At 42.3% G+C, this 20,043-nt stretch overlaps 1 protein-coding gene across 9 annotated transcripts in view; it reads right to left on the minus strand.

The window, feature by feature from the left end:
• The window catches only part of HHIPL1 (HHIP like 1), a 58,716-nt gene that overhangs the window by 17,916 nt on the left and 20,757 nt on the right, over nt 1-20,043 (minus strand). For 6 of the 9 annotated variants that reach the window (XR_008849053.1, XM_056547282.1, XM_056547283.1 and 3 more), the window contains one exon: nt 5,830-5,905. Coding sequence is in view for 8 of the 9 variants with exons in the window: in XM_056547282.1 (XP_056403257.1) it covers nt 5,830-5,905 (76 nt within the window). In the remaining variant the exon portion in view is untranslated. Of the gene's footprint in view, nt 1-5,829; nt 5,906-8,448; nt 8,480-11,224; nt 12,263-19,876; nt 19,999-20,043 lie in introns of those variants that run through there. The other 3 variants (XM_056547286.1, XM_056547285.1, XM_056547281.1) reach the window with 3 other exon arrangements.

Below are 20,043 nucleotides of genomic sequence, written 5' to 3' on the forward strand. Positions count from 1 at the left end.
GGATTAATCAGGCAACTACAGGCCAGTAAGTCTGACATCAATAGTGGGGAAATTAATGGAAACCCTACTAATTGAGAGGATTGTGGAACATCTAAAATCCCATGGATTGCAAGATGAAAAACAACATGGGTTTCAGGGAGATCATGTCAAACAAATCTTATGGATTTTTTTGACTGGGTGACTAAAATGATAGATGGCGGAGGGGCAGTAGACATCGCATATCTAGATTTTAGTAAGGCTTTTGACACTGTCCCACATAGAAGACTTATCAATAAACTGCAGTCATTGAGCTTGGACTCCCATATTGTTGAATGGATTAGGCAGTGGCTGAGTAACAGACAACAGAGGGTTGTAGTCAATGGAGAATATTCAGAACACGGTCTTGTTACCAGTGGGGACCTCAGGGATCTGTATTGGGACCAATATTGTTTAATATCGTCATTAGTGATATTACAAAAGGTCTCGATGCTAAGGTATTGGTCTTTTGCTGATGACACAAAGATATGTAACAGGGTTGATGTTCCTGGAGGGATCCGCCAAATGGAAAAGGATTTAGGAAAACTAGAAGAATGGTCAGAACTCTGGCAACTGAAATTTAATGTGGACAAGTGCAAAATAATTCATCTGGGGTGTAAAAACCCTCGGGCAGAATATAGAATATGTTACACAGTCCTGACCTCAGTATCTGAGGAGAGGGATTTAGGAGTAATTATTTCAGAAGACTTAAAGGTAGGAAGACAATGTAATAGAGCAGCAGGAAACACCAGCAGAATGCTTGGATGTATAGGGAGAGGTATAAGCAGTAGAAAGAGAAAAGTGCTCATGGATGTATAGGGAGAGGTATAAGCAGTAGAAAGAGAGAAGTGCTCATGGGTGTATAGGGAGAGGTATAAGCAGTAGAAAGAGAGAAGTGCTCATGGGTGTATAGGGAGAGGTATAAGCAGTAGAAAGAGAGAAGTGCTCATGGATTTATAGGGAGAGGTATAAGCAGTAGAAAGAGAGAAGTGCTCATGGGTGTATAGGGAGAGGTATAAGCAGTAGAAAGAGAGAAGTGCTCATGCCGCTGTACAGAATACTGGTGAGACCTCACTTGGAGTGTTGAGCACAGTACTGGAGGCCGTATCTCCAGAAGGATATAGATACTCTAGAGAGAGTTCAGAGAAGATACTAAACTAGTACATGGATTGCAGGATAAAACTTACCAGGAAAGGTTAAAGAACCTTAACATGTATAGAAGAAAGAAGAGACAGCGGGGATATGATAGAGACTTTTATATACATAAAGGGAATCAACACTGTAAAGGAGGAGAGGAGATTTACAGTATATAGGAGAAAAACTACCACAAGAGGACATAGTTTTAAATTAGAGGGGAAACGTTTCTGCAGTAATATCAGGAAGTATTATTTACTGAGAGAGTAGTGGATGCATAGAATAGCCTTCCTGCAGAAGTGGTCGCTGCGAATACAGTGAAGGAGTTTAAACATGCATGAGATAAGCATAAGGCTATCCTTCATATAAGATAGGGATAGGCATAAGGCTATCCTTCATATAAGATAGGGATAGGCATAAGGCTATCCTTCATATAAGATAGGGATAGGTATAAGGCTATCCTTCATATAAGATAGGGATAGGCATAAAGCTATCCTTCATATAAGATAGGGATAGGCATAAAGCTATCCTTCATATAAGATAGGGATAGGCACAAGGCTATCCTTCATATAAGATGGGGATAGGCATAAGGCTATCCTTCACATAAGATAGGGATAAGCATAAGGCTATCCTTCATATAAGATAGGGATAGGCATAAAGCTATCCTTCATATAAGATAGGGATAGGCACAAGGCTATCCTTCATATAAGATAGGGATAGGCATAAGGCTATCCTTCATATAAGATAGGGATAGGTATAAGGCTATCCTTCATATAAGATAGGGATAGGCATAAGGCTATCCTTCATATAAGATAGGGATAGGTATAAGGCAATCCTTCATATAAGATAGGGATAGGCATAAGGCTATCCTTCATATAAGATAGGGATAAGCATAAGGCTATCCTTCATATAAGATAGGGATAGGCATAAGGCTATCCTTCATATAAGATAGGGATAGGCATAAGGCTATCCTTCATATAAGATAGGGATAGGCATAAGGCTATCCTTCATATAAGATAGGGATAGGCATAAGGCTATCCTTCATATAAGATAGGGATAAGCATAAGGCTATCCTTCATATAAGGTATAGATAGGCATAAGGCTATCCTTCATATAAGATAGGGATAGGCATAAGGCTATCCATCATATAAGATAGGGATAAGCATAAGGCTATCCTTCATATAAGGTATAGATAGGCATAAGGCTATCCTTCATATAAGATAGGGATAGGCATAAGGATATCCTTCATATAAGATAGGGATAGGCATAAGGCTATCCTTCATATAAGGTATAGATAGGCATAAGGCTATCCTTCATATAAGATAGGGATAGGCATAAGGATATCCTTCATATAAGATAGGGATAGGTATAAGGTTATCCTTCATATAAGATAGGGATAGGCATAAGGCTATCCTTCATATAAGATAGGGATAGGCATAAGACTATCCTTCATATAAGATAGGGATAGGTATAAGGCTATCCTTCATATAAGATAGGGAAAGGCATAAGGCCTGTTTTGCAATAGCTGGAGGCACTCTGGTTGGGAATCACTGGTATAGGTTATGGTGCAACATTCTGGGAGTTGGAGGATTGGTTGGATAAATACCGGCCATTGCATGGCCGGTATTTTTAAAGGGGTACTCCGTTGGAAAACTTTTTTTTTTTTTTATCAATTGATGCCTATCCCTATTTTTTATCAATTATGCCTATCCCTATCTTATATGAAGGATAGCCTTATGCCTATCCCTATCTTATATGAAGGATTTTGGCCACCCGGACGGTATTTTTATATTAAAGGGTTACTCCGGTGGAAAACTTTTTTTTTTTTTTTAATCAACTAATGCCAGAAAGTAAAACAGATTTGTAAATTACTTCTATTAAAAAATCTTAATCCTTCTAGTACTTATTAGCTACTGAATACTACAGAGGAAATTATTTTCTTTTTGGAACACAGAGCTCTCTGCTGACATCACGAGCACAGTGCTCTCTGCTGACACCTCTGTCCATTTTAAGAACTGTCCAGAGTAGGAGAAAATCCCCATAGGAAACATATGCTGCTCTGGACAGTTCCTAAAATGGGACAGAGATGTCAGCAGAGAGCACTGTGGTCATGATGTCAGCAGAGAGCTCTGTGTTCCAAAAAGAAAAGAATTTCCTCTGTAGTATTCAGCAGCTAATAAGTACTGGAAGGATTAAGATTTTTTAATAGAAGTCATTTACAAATATGTTTAACTTTCTGGCACTGGTTGATTTAAAAATAAATAAATAAATAAGTACCCCTTTAATATAAATACCGACAGGGTGGCCATAATACCGTCTGTGCTGATAAAATAACTGCCAGGTGGCCCTTTCCTCATTCAGAACACATGTACTCTCGGCTGAGCCGAGCATACAAGTGTATGTATTTGTCCAGATTTACAATTTTACGGGTTTTAGGCGCTGCTTTATAACCAGCAAGATTTTTGTGTTTGGAGGTAAAGTTCATATTAAATACAGATGACTCTGAAGTGTTATCTGCTGCAAAGATATATAGATAGTAACTGCTGCACCTTGGAGCCGCAAAACCTTCAGGCTAAAAGGACTGGGGGCTAAAGGACTAAAATTTAGATAAGAAGAAGCACAAGAAGGGTATTGTTCTAGAGTTCAAGACCTTTTGAATAGGATCAGAGTGACCAAAAGAAGTAAAATCGGTTCAGATTTATAGTCCGTGCTTGCTGCAAATGAATACAAATGTATTGATTATATTAAAGAAGGCCCCTGTACATTTTTTAAGCTTATCTAGTACAGTATAGGCTATTATTAGAGACTAATGTAGCCTTGTGTATGCCTTGTGCGTACCTGTTTTAGCTTATGTGGCAGGCATGATTAGACTCCATTTTGGATGTAAATTCATCACTGAAGTGGTTCTGTAATGCTGCCTACATTTCCCATTAATCCTCTGGCTTTGGGTGTGGTGTTTGATCACTGCACCTGGTCATCTAATTAAGCTGCTAGTGCTGGACTTCACCCAGGTGAGCTCATTCGACTCATAAGTGGGTTGAGGTTAGTTCACATTACGTACAGTTTTGATGCATTTTCTTATTCAAAGTGTTTTTTTTTTTGTTTTTTTTTTTTAGAGATAAGGCGAAAGTGATTTGACCTATTCATAAAATCGAGGTGTTTTATAAAGATTTGACATCTTGAGGATGTGTTCGCACATTGAATTTGTACTGTATTTTGCACACTGCATGAAAATGAGACATTTTACAGTGATTTGCACTATTGCTTCTTTTTTTGCCACGATTTTGGGAAAATCACCACAAAAACAGAAAACCGCAGCAATAAATGCCATGTGTGAACACAGTCCCGGCATGGGTGTATATGTACTGTATATCCTGATCTTGTAGAGATAGCGGCAGCAGTATACAGATAGAGCTTGGAGGGGAGGTGAATAACTACTATATATATATACTGATCCCATAGAGATAGCAGCAGCAGCAGTATACAGATAGAGCTTGGAGGGGAGGTGTATAACTACTATATATATATATATATATATATATATATATATACTGATCCCATAGAGATAGCAGCAGCAGTATACAGATAGAGCTTGGAGGGGAGGTGAATAACTACTATATATATATACTGATCCCATAGAGATAGCAGCAGCAGCAGTATACAGATAGAGCTTGGAGGGGAGGTGTATAACTACTATATATATATATATATATATATATATATATATATACTGATCCCATAGAGATAGCAGCAGCAGTATACAGATAGAGCTTGGAGGGGAGGTGTATAACTGCTATATATATATATATATATATATATATATATATATATATATATATATATACTGATCCCATAGAGACAGCAGCAGCAGTATACAGATAGAGCTTGGAGGGGAGGTGTATAACTACTAGATATCCTGATCCCAAAGACATAGTAGCAGTATACGGATAGAGTTTGGAGGGGAGCTGTATAACTACTATATATACTGATCCCATAGAGATAGCAGCAGCAGTATACAGATAGAGCTTGGAGGGGAGGTGTATAACTACTATACATACTGATCTCATAGAGATAGCGGCAGCAGTATACAGATAGAGCTTGGAGGGGAGGTGTATAACTACTATATATACTGATCCCATAGAGATAGCAGCAGCAGTATACAGACAGAGCTTGGAGGGGAGCTGTATAACTACTATATATCCTGATCCCACAGAAATAGCAGCAGTATACAGATAGAAGTGAGAGGGAAGGGGTCTAGGATCAGAAGCAATTTAAGAGGTGATGATGTCATTTAAAGGAAGTCAGCTGTGACTTTTCCATTTTTACTGCAAAAAATTAAAATAAAATAAAAAGTCGCATGCTGACGCCATACAGGGGGGTTGTTTATTTTCAAGCTTAAATCAAGGGACAATGGAGGAGATTTATCAAAACCTTATCAAAAGTTGCTGAGTTGCCCATAGCAACCAATCAGATCGCTTCTTTCATATTTAACAAGGCCTCTGCAAAGTGAAAGAAGCCATCTGATTGGTTGCTATGGGCAACTGGGCAACTTTTCCTCTGGACAGGTTTTGATATATTTCCCCCTATGTATTTTTACGGTTAATGTACTACAAACGTCCAGGCCATAAAATAGACCAAAAAAAAAATAAATAAAAAGTATCAGAAAGTTGCAGGTCTTACCTGTCTCTGGGGGGTCCAGGGATGTGGTCCCACTTTAGGTGGGTGTAGTAGATATATCCACAGCATAGAAGGAAACCTATGAGGGCCAAGAGTAGGAGCAGAAGAACAGTCCCGGTAAGGACAGTCAAAATAGCCATGTTTTTTTTTTAAAGATTTTCTGCCGTGTTGCGGTGACACTTATAGTCAGACGAGGACAGAGGTTAACTGGGATTTGGGATCAGGTTGGGCAACGCATATATAGGCATTCCTGTAGGGTGATCCCTCCCCCACAAGAAGGTGTTACGTATGTTCGGACATATCAGGGTTACCATGTCGGTCTCTTTTCTACCTGATCTTTACTGAAACGGTGGTTACTAACTTGGGGGCTCCAACCTGTTGCAAAACTACAACTCCCAGCATGCCCGGACAGCCGTTGGCTGTCCGGGCATACTGGGAGTTGTAGTTTTGCAACAGTTGGAAAGGCACGGGTTGGAGACCACTGATACGCATGAGATTTCTCCTATTATATACTTTGTCAAAGCATGCTGGGAGTTGTAGTTTTGCAACAGATACGGGTTAGGCTGCGTTCACACGGCGGTCTCGACCACCCGTCCGTTCTTCTCCAGTCAAAAAAAAAAACAAATGCTCAGAAGTAAAAACAGATTAAAAAAAAACGGATCGAAAAAAACGGATGCAAACGGATGACATTAACCCTTTAAAGATGCAGGGTTTTTCAGTTTTTGCATTTTCGTTTTTTTTTTCCCTCATCACCTTGTAAAAATCATAACCCTTTCAATTTTGCACCTAAAAATCCATAGGTTGGCTTATTTTTTGCCCCACCTATTCTACTTTGTAATGACATCAGTCATTTTACCCAAAAATCTACGTTGAAACAGAAAGAAAAAAAATAATTGTGCGACAAAATGGGGAAAAAAAAAACGCCATTTGGTAAATTTTGGGGGTTTCTATGCAGGTTTGATTTTGTCGTACTTCTGGAAAAAATCATAACTACATGCAGGAAAATTTATACGTTTAAAATTGTCATTTTCTGACCCCTATAACTTTTTTATTTTTCCATGTTCGGGGGCGGTATGAGGGCTCATTATTTTGCGCCGTAATCTGACGTTTTTATCGGTACCATTTTTGCATTGACAGGACTTATTGATCGCTTTTTATAAAAATTTTTATGATATAAAAAGTTACCAAAAATACGCTATTTTGGACTTTGGAATTTTTTTGCGCGTGCGCCATTGACCGTGCGGTTTAATTAATGATATATTTTTATAGTTTGGACATTTACCACGTGTTTATTTTTATTTACACAGTTTTTTTTTATTGCAAAAAGGGGGGGGTGATTCAAACTTTTATTAGGGAAGGGGTTAAATGATCTTTATAAACTTTTTTTTTTTTTTCACTTTTTTTTTTTGCAATGTTATAGCCCCCATAGGAGACTATAACATGCAGTACATTCTTTCAATACACTGATCAATGCCTTTGCATTGCAATGATCAGTGTTATCGGCGGTTGATTTCTCAAGCCTGGATTTCAGGTTAGGCACCCTCCTGTTGCGTTCTAGCTGATCAGGACATCGAGATTTCACCGCAATGATCCCGATCAGCCTGACTGAGCTGCCGGGAAGCTTTTACTTTCATTTTAGACGCGGCGATCAACTTTGATCACCGTGTCTAAAGAGTTAATGCCGGACATCAGCCCGATCGGCGATGTCCAGCATTAGCCACGGGTCCTGGTTACTTATAGCAACCAGGACCCACCGGGTATGATGCGCGCTCACCTGCTGAGCACGCATCATACCTCGGGAGCCGCTTATGGATGTTTATAAACGACCATATGCGGCAAGGGGTTAAAGGCTCATCTGTTTTCCATAGACTTCAAATGTTAAATGTACTGTATCCGTTTTTTTCTTCCGTTTTTTTGACAGAAGAAAAAATACTGCATGTGTCATTTTTTTGCCGTAAAAAAAAAATGGAAATGAATGCAGACGAGTACAAACGGATGTAAACGGATTGTAAAAAAAACTTCCTTTGGAGCATACAGAAGCTGATAAGTACTGGAAGGATTAAGATTTTTTAATAGAAGTGATTTACAAATCTGTTTAACTTTCTGGCACCAGTTGATTTAAAAAAAACTGTTTTCCAGTGGAGTACCCATTTAAAGGGGATTTCTGTTAATTTAGGGTCCCTTCTAGAGATGAGCGAACTTACAGTAAATTCGATTTGTCACAAACTTCTCGGCTCGGCAGTTGATAACTTATCCTGCATAAATTAGTTCAGCCTTCAGGTGCTCCGGAGGGCTGGAAAAGGTGGATACAGTCCTAGGAAAGAGTCTCCTAGGACTGTATCCACCTTTTCCAGCCCACGGGAGCACCTGAAAGCTGAACTAATTTATGCAGGAAAAGCCATCAACTGCCGAGCCGAGAAGTTCGTGACGAATCGAATTTACTGTAAGTTCGCTCATCTCTAGTCCCTTCAAACAGTGGCTCAGTGGGGTTGCTGTGACCCCAACAGATAGAATATTGATTTCCTATGCTAAGTATGTATGTATGTAAATAAATAAATAAATAGAACCGGAAACATCCTTTAAATAAAGCCATGATAAATAAGAGAAATTCATGTACAGTACCGTTCTTTCAACACTAGGTGTCGTCATGGGCCTGTAATGGAATAGTATATAGACAGTGATAAGTTCTAAAGGATTATCTGGTTCATTGAGAGCAGAACTCCATGTACTAAAGTCATTTACTACTAGATTGCTTATTTTATCGACTTTATAACAAACGTAAATACAGATTCTGCTCACGGAAAATCTATAAACGCTCTTGGTGCTATTTATTGTAGAACCTAATGATACATTTAGAGATGAGTGAACTTACAGTAAATTCGATTCGTCACGAACTTCTCGGCTCGGCAGTTGATGACTTTTCCTGCATAAATTAGTTCAGCTTTCAGGTGCTCCGGTGGGCTGGAAAAGGTGGATACAGTCCTAGGAGACTCTTTCCTAGGAATGTATCCACCTTTTCCAGCCCACCGAAGCACCTGAAAGCTGAACTAATTTACGCAGGATAAGTCATTAACTGCCGAGCCGAGAAGTTCGTGACGAATCGAATTTACTGTAAGTTCACTCATCTCTAGATACATTGCCCATGTACATCACACTGCAGTCCAACGGCACTGTCACCACTGGGTATCACCACCACTCACATGGGGTTTCCCAAATGGGGCTCATGTGTCAAATAAGGGAAAAAACATTAACCCCTCAAAGTATAGGTTTTTGACAGAAAACTTCTATAAAATCCTTGTTACTGATCCTCTACCACTTCCATGCCAATGCTATCCTGGACAAGTAAGGCTGCATTCACATCTCATTTTTGCAATACGGTTCCCGTATCAGGTTATTTGTAAAAATAACAGCTCACTGCTTTCATTTTTGAAAAGGCCTCTGCAAAATGAAAGAAGCGAGTTGATTGGTTGCTATGGGCAACTGGACAACTTTTCCTTTGCACAGGGTTTGATAAATCTCCCCCATTGTGGATCTATAAAACAAGGATCCACACTATTATAGGTTCCCAATGGTAATCTTTACTAAGGAAAAAAAAATTCCTTATTATGAAAGTTTTTTTCATTTTTATTGCTGAGTTACTCTTTTAAAAGGGGTACTCCGGTGCTCTAGCGTCCTGAACAATTTGTTCAGGACGTGCGGAGGCGGTGACGACATGGCCACGCCTCCTCGTGATGTCACACCCTGCCCCCTCCTTTCATGTCTATGGGAGGGGGCATGTCGTCAGGCATGCCCCCTCCCATAGACATGAATGGAGGGGGCGTGGTGTGACGTCAAGGAGGCGTGACCGTAACATCATGACCACTGCTGCAGGAACCCGGCGTTATCTCCTTTGGATAGGGGATAAGATTTCTAGCAGCGGAGTGCCCCTTTAAAATTCATATCCAATTTGGACATCATTGTAACATTACATGATATGGTTAAAAGAGGCGGGGTTGTGACAACCTCTTGGTCTATTCATTGAAAACATTGTAACACTAGATACATGAACCACCATCATTGGTACGTGAGCATTGCGGATCACATGGACACCTGATCAAAATGTAGAACAGGTAAATTACAGGTTAAAAGAAATATGTATTTCGGGTGGGGTTAACCTTTATGAGGCCAGAAGAGTGATCCTTTTTTTTTTTTTTTTTTGTTTTTTTTTAAATCTGACAATCAATAAATGAGCAAAACCAAAACCGGAACACTTTTATTTATTAGAAAAAAAATTATAAAAAATCACAGTCCTTAAACCATCAACAATTCAAAATTTACAGTTAATAAAAAAATAATTTTCAAGATTTACGATTAATACATTATTAATACAAATTCTGGAGATTGTCCTTATTTGTCTTGAAGTATAGATTATATAAAAGATTATAGAAAGTGCCAGATCGGGTTGATTTCCGTATTTAAAGAGAATACTTGATCTGGAAATGTTGATTCACTGTGTAATACCTTCGGCAGGTTCTGCGGGGGCGGAGCTTGACACAGGGATTCAGAGAACACCTGAGAGGATCCCTGAGTTATTTGCTGCCCGTCACCAAAAAGCATGATGGAAATACATTTTTTGTGTCTTCGAATATAAAAGCCTGTGAATAGAGATGAGGGATTGATCATGGAGGTCCGACCTTTGGGTCCCCCTGCGATCTCCAGTTCGGGTCCCCTAGTTTCCTGACTCCATGGAGCGGCATATGCTGCTGCACTATTTATGGGAGCACTTGAGATACCTGAGAAATGTACTAGGGTACCTCTGGCGCTCACATAGACAATACATGAAGCACGTAGCCACCTCTGTGACAGAGGGGGAAATTTTTAGGGGCTGGAATACCCTTTAATAAATTCTTTCACTTCTGCTTTAAAAAAAAAAAAATGCATGCAAAGGTTTTTTAACCTTTTTCAATTGTATTTTTTAAACTATCTGCTCTAAGGATAAATTACCCACATTAATGGGGTACTCCGGTGGAAAACATTTTTTTTTAAATCAACTGGTGTCAAAAAGTTAAACAGATTTGTAAATTACTTCTATTACAAAATCTTTATCCTTCCAGTACTTTTTAGCAGTTGTATGTTACAGAGGAAATTCTTTGCTTTTTGAATTTATTTTTTGTTTAGTCCACAGTGCTCTCTGCTGACACCTGATGCCCGTATCAGGAACTGTCCAGAGCAGGAGAAAATCCTCATAGCAAAGCTATGCTGCTCTGGACAGTTCCTGCCACGGACAGAGGTGTCAGCAGAGAGCGCTGTGGACAAGACAAAAAAAGAAATTCAAAAAGCAAAGAATTTCCTCTGTAAAATACAGCTGCTAAAAAGTACTGGAAGGATAAAGATTTTTTTAATAGAAGTAATTTACAAATCTGTTTAACTTTCTGGCACCAGTTGATTTAAAAAAAATAAAATAAAAAAGTTTTGCACCGGAGTACCCCTTTAATTGGATGCATTTTCAATTTAATGAAGTATGAACATTCACCTTCTATTTACATATTAGGCCTTGCTTATCAAAAATATTTACTATTTATTTAATATTTATTGACCTGGCAACAAGGCCAGTTTTTTGTTATTGAGACTTTCTGATAAACGAGTCCGGTAAGATCAGTTCATTTATACACCCGAATATAATTGATGATCGATCGGTATCACAAAAATCCTAGAATCTCATTTGAAATTTTATTTTTTATTTTTTGTTTGGTACGTTTTAGGCTTGGATGTTTGACTAGGCCACATTACAACCTGAGGACTGTTGACGAACTTGAAACCCTTTAAATCCATCAACTCTCGGCGTATTCTGTGTGGCTGCATATGACGCCGGCGTCTTCCTGGTGACCGCAGTTGTGTTTGCCGATCTCCTTGTGCTTGCATTCCAGCAGGGTCTTCTCTTTCCCGGTGCAGTCAATATCATCGAGGAGGATGCGGAGGTTCCGTCCTTCCCCAAACTCTGCCTGTTTGGCCGCTTTTACAACATAGGGGAACCCCAGCTGGCGACACACCACACTCGCGGCCTTGCTGTTCCACAGGTCGTCACATACCGTTCCCCACTCTCCATTGATATAGATTTCCACCCGTCCACGGTCGGGTCTTTGACTGTTGGCCAAGCGCACTGCGCCGTTCCGTAACTCTGTAGAAGTCGCTTTGGAATCGCCACCACTTTGCGCCTTATTTTTCTTCCTGTGGCCTCTCCTTTCGTTGCTTTTACCACCCTTCTTTGTCTTTGGTGGTCTTGTTGTGGCCGGTCTGGCCGTGGTAGACGTCGGACTTTGCATCAGCTTTAGGAGCTGCTCCACCCAATCAGGTGTCGGACCGGCAGGAGGTTGTGGGGTCACCCTGGTCCTACCGGAAGATCTGGAGGTGGGTTTAACCTTTGGCCGTTTTGTTGGAGTTGTTTTTATTATTAATTCTGTCAATGAAGAAGAAAATAAGTGAAATATATGAACTGTGTACAGTGTAGATTACATCATGACCTTACTGTACCAGACTAACGCTAAGCATTGTCCAACATTTAGTGCCATACAGAAGGGGTGGAGGAACTAAAATCCGCTTTTTCTCCTATACATGAATTTGGGAGAAATGAAATACCATGTGCTGCTGGTGAAACTATTTAAGGTTTTCTGGACTTTAAAGGGGTACACCACTACCCCGGCATCCAGAACATTTTGTTCCGAGCGCTGGGTCCGGGCTGCGAGGGGTCGTGACGTCAGGGACATGCCCCTCGTGACATCAATTCACGCCTCCTCAATGCAAGTCTATGGGAGGGGGCGTGGCATATGCCACGCCCCCTCCCATAGACTTGCATTGAGGGGGCGTTCAGAACAAAATGTTCCGGATGCTGGGGCAGTGGAGTAACCCTTTAAAATGGATGACCTGAACCTTTGGATTCTGAGGGCTGACCAGCAATATGAAATGAAGCACCTTGGCTGATCAATGGTGGTCCGGGAGTGAGGCCCCCAGTCAAATATTAATAACTATTTAATTAAAGGATTTAAGGATGGGTTTCTATATATGCCCTGAACCCTAGCATAGCTTCCCTCTACCATGTTTGTACTGGATCAAAAGAGATATGGGAATGAACCCTAGGCAACTTAAAAGGGTACTCCAGTGAAAAACATATATACATATATTTTAATCAACTGGTGCAGCCAGAACGTTAAACAGATTTGTAAATTACTTCTATTTAAAAAATCTCAATCCTTCCAGTACTTCTCAGCTGCTGTATGCTCCACAGGAAGCTCTTTTCTTTTTGAATTTCCTTTCTGTCTGACCACAGTGCTCTCTGCCGACACCTCTCAGGAACTGTACAGAACAGGGTAGGTTTGCTACAGGGATTTGCTCCTGCTCTGGACAGTTCCTGACATGGACAGAGGTATCAACAGAGAGCACTGTGGTCAGACAGAAAGGAAATTAAAAAAAAAAAAGAACTTCCTCTGGAGCATACAGCAGCTGATAAGTACTGGAAGGATTACGATTTTTAAAAGAAGTAATTTACAAATCTGTTTAATGTTCTGACACCAGTTGATTAAAAAAAAAAATTGCTTTTCACTGGAGTTCCCCTTTAAAAGGTGTCTGTCCACCAAACAGACTCATCCCCTAGCACAGGATTGAATGGCGTGGCGGTTGAACATTTGCACTGCCACTCCATTCAACTCTGTACCCAGCTATCTTCGTATGGCCCACAGAGTTGACTGGAGTGGCAGCACCCATGCCTGACTGCTATTCCATTCACGTAGGGGGACCCCGATTCTTGATACTGGTGGGGGTCCCAGTAGTTGGACCCCAGCAATCAGACACTCATATCCTATCCTGCAGATAAGGGAGGAATCTGAGGAGTTATGATAAAAAAATCTACTGTTTCTGTTAGTAGCTCCTATGAAGATCTATGTGTCTCTATGGTAACAGACCACAAACAAATCCATTTAGTCTGATCCTGCAGTTGTGTGTAGCCCATTTCCATCTTTCTTACTTCTTGGTAAACAACAGACATTAAAAAGGTAGATACTTCCGGTTCCGGCACGGCCGATGTAGGCAGCACCTGAGGAGAGCTACTGCTCCCCCCCTAGCACTTACCAGCTCTACACCGGCCCCCGGACACTCACCGCGGGTCCTGCAGCTCCTCTGTGGAGTGTCGGGCATGGAGCAATTTCTGCAGAGCAGCGGTCCGGCAGTGTCACAGCCGCCCGTGGTCCCGGCCTCTGTACCATGCGGCGCAGCTAATATGGCCGCCGCCAGCACAGTGCTGCAAGTGGCAGCAAAGACTCAGACACTGCCACCACTGATGTCCCTGGCGGAGGAGGCTGCTATGGAGGTTGCCCAGCCACCCCAGGTATCCAGCTGTGATCACTGATAAGCCCCCTGCAGTACCTTCTCAAGGCCCTGTGCTCCTGGCCTCCCATGGAGCCTAAGTCCATACAGATTATCAACTTCTCGCAGCTGAGATGGCGCTATGCATCACCCCAAATGTGCAACACATCGTTGAGGAAATTTTAAAGGCTGCACACTACAGAATTTACAAATTGAGGTAAAGGAGCACTCCGGCCGCTTAAATGAGATGTAGCAGAGAGAGTCCCGCACCTGGAAGATGGTGAAACTCTTACAAAGCGGAGACTTCGCATCACTGAATCTGAACTTGCCAGGGTGAGTGAAAAGCTGGAGATTCTAGAAAACAGGTGCCGGCAAAATAATTTACACATTGTGGGGGTTAAAGAAACAGTAGCGCCCCCTGGCCTGCAATGTTTCTGAGAGCGAGGCCTCCCTAAAGCTTGGGTCTCTCCCATCCATGCGGAGTAGAAAGGGCACACAGAATTGGCCTCTGCCTCCTCACGAGATATTCCGGCAGCATTGGCCAATCGCCCACGCCAAGTTATCCTCCGCCTTCTGGACTTTAATGATAAAGTGGAAATACTACAGGCCTATCGGCGCTTACAGCAACCATTAACCCCTTAAGGACCCAGCCATTTTACACCTTAGGACCCGGACATTTTTTGCACATCTGACCACTGTCTCTTTAAACATTAATAACTGTGGAATGCTTTTACTCATCATTCTGATTCCGAGATTGTTTTTTCGTGACATATTCTACTTTAACATAGTGGTAAAATTTTGTCGATACTTGCATCCTTTCTTGGTGAAAAATCCCCAAATTTTATGAAAAATTTGAAAATTTTGCATTTTTTCTAACTTTGAAGCTCTCTGCTTGTAAGGAAAATGGATATTCCAAATATTTTTTTTTTATTCACATATACAATATGTCTACTTTATGTTTGCATCATAAAATTGACGTGTTTTTACTTTTGGAAGACACCAGAGGGCTTCAAAGTTCAGCAGCAATTTTCCACAAAATTTCCAAACTCACAATTTTTCAGGGACCAGTTCAGGTTTTAAGTGGATTTGAAGGGTCTTCATATTAGAAATACCCCACAAATGACCCCATTATAAAAACTGGACCCCTCAAAGTATTCAAAATGACATTCAGTAAGTATTTTAACCCTTTAGGTGTTTCACAGGAATAGCAGGAAAGTGAAGGAGAAAATTCCAAATCTTCATTTTTTACACTTGCATGTTCTTGTAGACCCAATTTTTGAATTTTTACAAGGGGTAAAAGGAGAAAATGTATACTTATATTTGTAGTCCAATTTCTCTTGAGTAAGGACATACCTCATATGTCTATGTAAAGTGTTCGGCGGGCGCAGTAGAGGGCTCAGAAGTGAAGGAGCGACAAGGGGATTTTGGAGAGTACGTTTTTCTGAAATGGTTTTTGGGGGGGCATGTTGCATTTAGGAAGCCCCTATGGTGCCATAACAGTAAATAAAAAACACATGGCATACCATTTTGGAAACTAGACCCCTTGAGGAACGTAACAAGGAATAAAGTGAGCCTTAATACCCCACAGGGGTTTCACGACTTTTGCATACGTAAAAAAAAACAATTCACTAAAATGTGTGTTTCCCCCCCAAACTTCACATTTTTGCAAGGGTTAATAGCAGAAAATACCCCCAAAAATGTGTAACCCCATCTCTTCTGAGTATGGAGGTACCCCATAAGTTGACCTGAAGTACACTACGGGCGAACTACAATGCTCAGAAGAGAAGGAGTCATATTTGGCATGTCGCATTTAGGAAGCCCCTATGGTGCCAGGACTGCAAAATAACCCCACATTGCATACTATTTTGGAAACTAGACCCCTTGAGGAACATAACAAGGGGTACAGTGAGCATTTACTCCCCACTAGTGTCTGTCAGATCTTTGGAACAGTGGGCTGTACGAAATTTCTCCTTTTACCTTGTCAAAATGAAAAGTATAGGGCAACACCAGCATGATAGTGTAAAAAATTCATTTGTTTACACTAACATGCTGGTGTGGACCCCAACTTCACCTTTTCATAAGGGGTGAAAGGAGATAAAGCCCCACCAAAATTTGTTAGGTAATTTCTCCCGAGTACGGCGATACCCCATATGTGACCCTAAACTGTTGCCTTGAAATACGACAGGGCTCCAAAGTGAGAGCGCCATGCGCATTTGAGGCCTGAATTAGGGATTTGCATAGGGGTGGACATAGGGGTATTCTACGCCAGTGATTCCCAAACAGGGTGCATCCAGCTGTTGCAAATCTCCCAACATGCTTGGACAGTCAACGGCTGTCCGGCAATACTGGGAGTTGTTGTTTTGCAACAGCTGGAGGCTCCATTTTGGAAACAGTGGCGTACCAGATGTTTTTCATTTTTATTGGGGAGGGGTATGTGTTTATGTAATGTTTTTTACTTTTTATTTTATTTTGTGGTAGTGTAGTGTTTTTAGGGTACAGTCACACGGGCGGGGGATTACAGCGAGTTTCCCGCTGCGAGTTTGAGCTGCCACGCAAAATTTGCTGCATTGCAAACTTGCAGCCTGATACTCACTGTAAGCCCCTGCCCATGTGAATGTACCCTGTACATTCACAGGGGGGGGGACCTCCAGCTGTTGCAAAACTACAACACCCAGCATGCACAGTCTATCAGTGCATGCTGGTAGTTATAGTTTTGCAACAGCTGGAGACAATGTTTCCCAACCAGTGTGCCTCCAGTTGTTGCAAAACCACTACTCCTAAACTTTCTCAGGCATGCTGGAAGTAGTAGTTCGGCAACATCTTTAGAGCCAGTTTTGCAACATCTGGAGGACTACAGTTTGCAGACCACTAATACAGTGGTTCCCAATCTGTGCCCTTCCAGATGTTGCTAAACTACAACTCCCAGTATGCCAAAACTGTCCAGGCATGCTGGGAGTTGTAGTTCTGCAACATCTGAAGGGCCAGATGTTACAGAACTACAACTCCCAGCATGCCTGTACAGTAAGGGCATTCTGAGGATGTGCAGTTTTGCAACATCTGGAAGGGCATAGTGGTCTCCAAACTGTGGACCTCCAGATGTTGCAAAACTGCAACTCCCAGCATGCCCAGACGCCAAGGGCTGTCTGGGCATGCTGGGAGTTGTAGTATACAGGGTCCCATTACAGCAATGCATGTCGCTTTACGGCGACGTGCATTGCTGTAAAGGGCCCGACCGCGGCTGAAGAGGAACTCACCTGTCGCCGCCGCCGTCTTCATCACCGGGATCCGGGTCTTCAGGGACGTGGTAAGTACCGGGGCCGGGCCCCAGCACTCCCCCGTCCCCCGCCGGGTCCTCCGGTCTTCCTCCCGTCCTCTCCGGACTTGCAGGGGCCGGGCAGGGCGGGAGGAAGTAAACCCCCCCCCCCCTGCGATTGGTCGGTTAGCTAACCAACAGTCCGCAAGGGATAGGAGGAGGTGGCAGGCTTCAGCATGGTCCTGGCTGTCTGTGACAACTGGGATCATGCAAAATTACCGGGCGGTCGGGTCCCAGAGACCCGATCAGCCCGGTATCGCCGCAGATCGCAGGGGCGATTTCCCTCACAATTTGCGACGATGGCTGACATGGGGGGCCTACATGAAGCATTTCAGCAGGCATCCACTTCCGATCTCTGCCCGGCAGGGACCGGAAAACGCCAGGACGTACGGGGACGTCCTGGGTCCTTAAAGCGGGGACGTCCTGGGTCCTTAAGGGGTTAAAGGGGTACTGCAGTGAAAACCTTTTTTCTTTTAAATCAACTGGTGGCAGAAAGTTAAACATATTTGTAAACTACTTCTATTAAAAAATCTTAATCCTTCCTGTACTTATTAGCTGCTGAATACTACAGAGGAAATTCTTTTTTTGGAATGCTCTCTGATGACATCACGAGCACAGTTCTCTCTGCTGACGTTATTATAATAATAATAAGGCTTTATTTATTGTTGTCCTTAGTGAGATTTGAACCCAAGTCCCCAGTACTGCAAGGCAGCAGTGCTAACCACTGAACCACCATGCTGCCCTTAGCATATATCTGCTATGCACGGTTGCTAAAATGGACAGAGATGTCAGCAGAGAGCACTATGCTCGTGAGATCATCAGTGTTCCAAAAAGAAAGGAATTTCCTCTGTAGCCGGGGAAAAACCTGCCTTACTAGCCTTAGATGCCGAAAAGGCTTTTGATAACGTCCAGCGAGACAGGCTGGGGTTGGTGCTGGACCGAGCGGGCCTACAGTGCTCTTTTCGTTACTATTTAACAGGGGTATACCGGACCCCAGTAGCAAGGGTGTGTACTCAGGGTATCCTTTCGGCTCCTATTTCTCTATTTAAAGGGACTAGACAAGGCTGCCCTCTTTTCCCCCCTGTTTGACCTGGCACTTGAGCCTCTGGCTAGACCTTTGTTGACCTCGACTATATACTCGGGGATACAGGTGGGGGGGGGGAAAGGCGTTAAGATCACTGTGTTCGCGGATGATGTCTTACTATTCGTTGACTCCCTGGACACGTCGTTAGGACTCTGACTCATTTGCGCCTTTGTTGGGGATTTTTCGGGTTACAAAATTTATCTCAATAAAATCGGAATTGCTTGCCTTGGGAAGCACCCCGCCACGTTGGCTTCCTACTGTAGCAGGGCTGAGCATCAGGATTGCCCCCTCTTCCGTTACCCATTTGGGGATAAAAGTGGGTAGAACTCCGGACACGATCTATACTTTTAATTACCCTCCCCCTTTTCCCCAAAATACGAGCAGAATTATTGAGATGGGGAAGCCTTCCACTCACCTTTATGGGCAGATGCCACCTCCTTAAAATGGTTAGTTTTTCTAGGCTCCTTTACCCCTTGCAGACCCTCCCCTTGCTGTTGAAGCATGTAGATGTATGTAATCTCAACTCGCCCTTTATAAAATTTATATGGGCGGGCAAGCTACCGCAGATCGCTTTTACTAAACTTATGCTGAGCAAACAAGAAGGGGGTCTCAATTTTCCAAATGTGAGGGGGTACAACCTGTTCTGTTTGTTCCGTTTTGTCATAGATTGGATACACGGATCCTCCTTTCACGCCATCATGGACTTGGAGAGGGCATTGGTGACTCCTTGGGATCTAACAGCCCTTTTTCACACTTACTACTCTGAATTGCCTTCCTGGGTGAAGCGTTCTGCTCTACTGAGTGACACGGCGGTGACGGGGAAGGAGGTGAGGAAACTATTTCAGCTCCCCTTTGTAATCTCCAAACATCTTCCCTTAGCTGGCCATCCGGAATACCCCAGGGACACCCCTTCCCAGACATTAGCCTTTTAGGCCTCTAAAGGTTTGACCACAGTCCATCACCTCATAGATAGGCCTAACAAGAGGTGGCTATCACCACAGTCTCTGTTATCCAAATTTGATTTACCGCCCACGCACGTTTTTCCTTTACTTCAATTGCATTCTTTTAGTGACTACTCGCTTGAGAAATCTGGCCAAGGAATCGCTAGACCACGAATTAGACTTCCTAATAGGTACTAGCCCTCGGAAAATTACTATTTCTACCATTTACCCCGCTCTCAGACGTGTACTTCTCAAAACTGACCCGGCTACAGGTCTTCTCCTCCCTGGGTCCCGGGAGACGATATTTCTGAATGTGTATTGAGTGGCTGGCAAGTGGTCAGTCATTGCATTATCAACGAGCGATGGCGTGAAACTTACTTCAAATTTGCACACAAGGCCCTTTATGGTTTCAATATCCTCCCAAAAAAGGCAGATGACGGAGTTACATGACTGCAGGATCAGCCAACACAGTTTGTTGTAACAATGGAAACCCCACACATCTGCACAAAATGGTTGAGATTTATAATCAAGAATATTGGCAAAGT

This window comes from Hyla sarda, chromosome 11 (assembly GCF_029499605.1).
Source record: "Hyla sarda isolate aHylSar1 chromosome 11, aHylSar1.hap1, whole genome shotgun sequence".
NCBI classification, from domain to species: Eukaryota; Metazoa; Chordata; class Amphibia; order Anura; family Hylidae; genus Hyla; species Hyla sarda.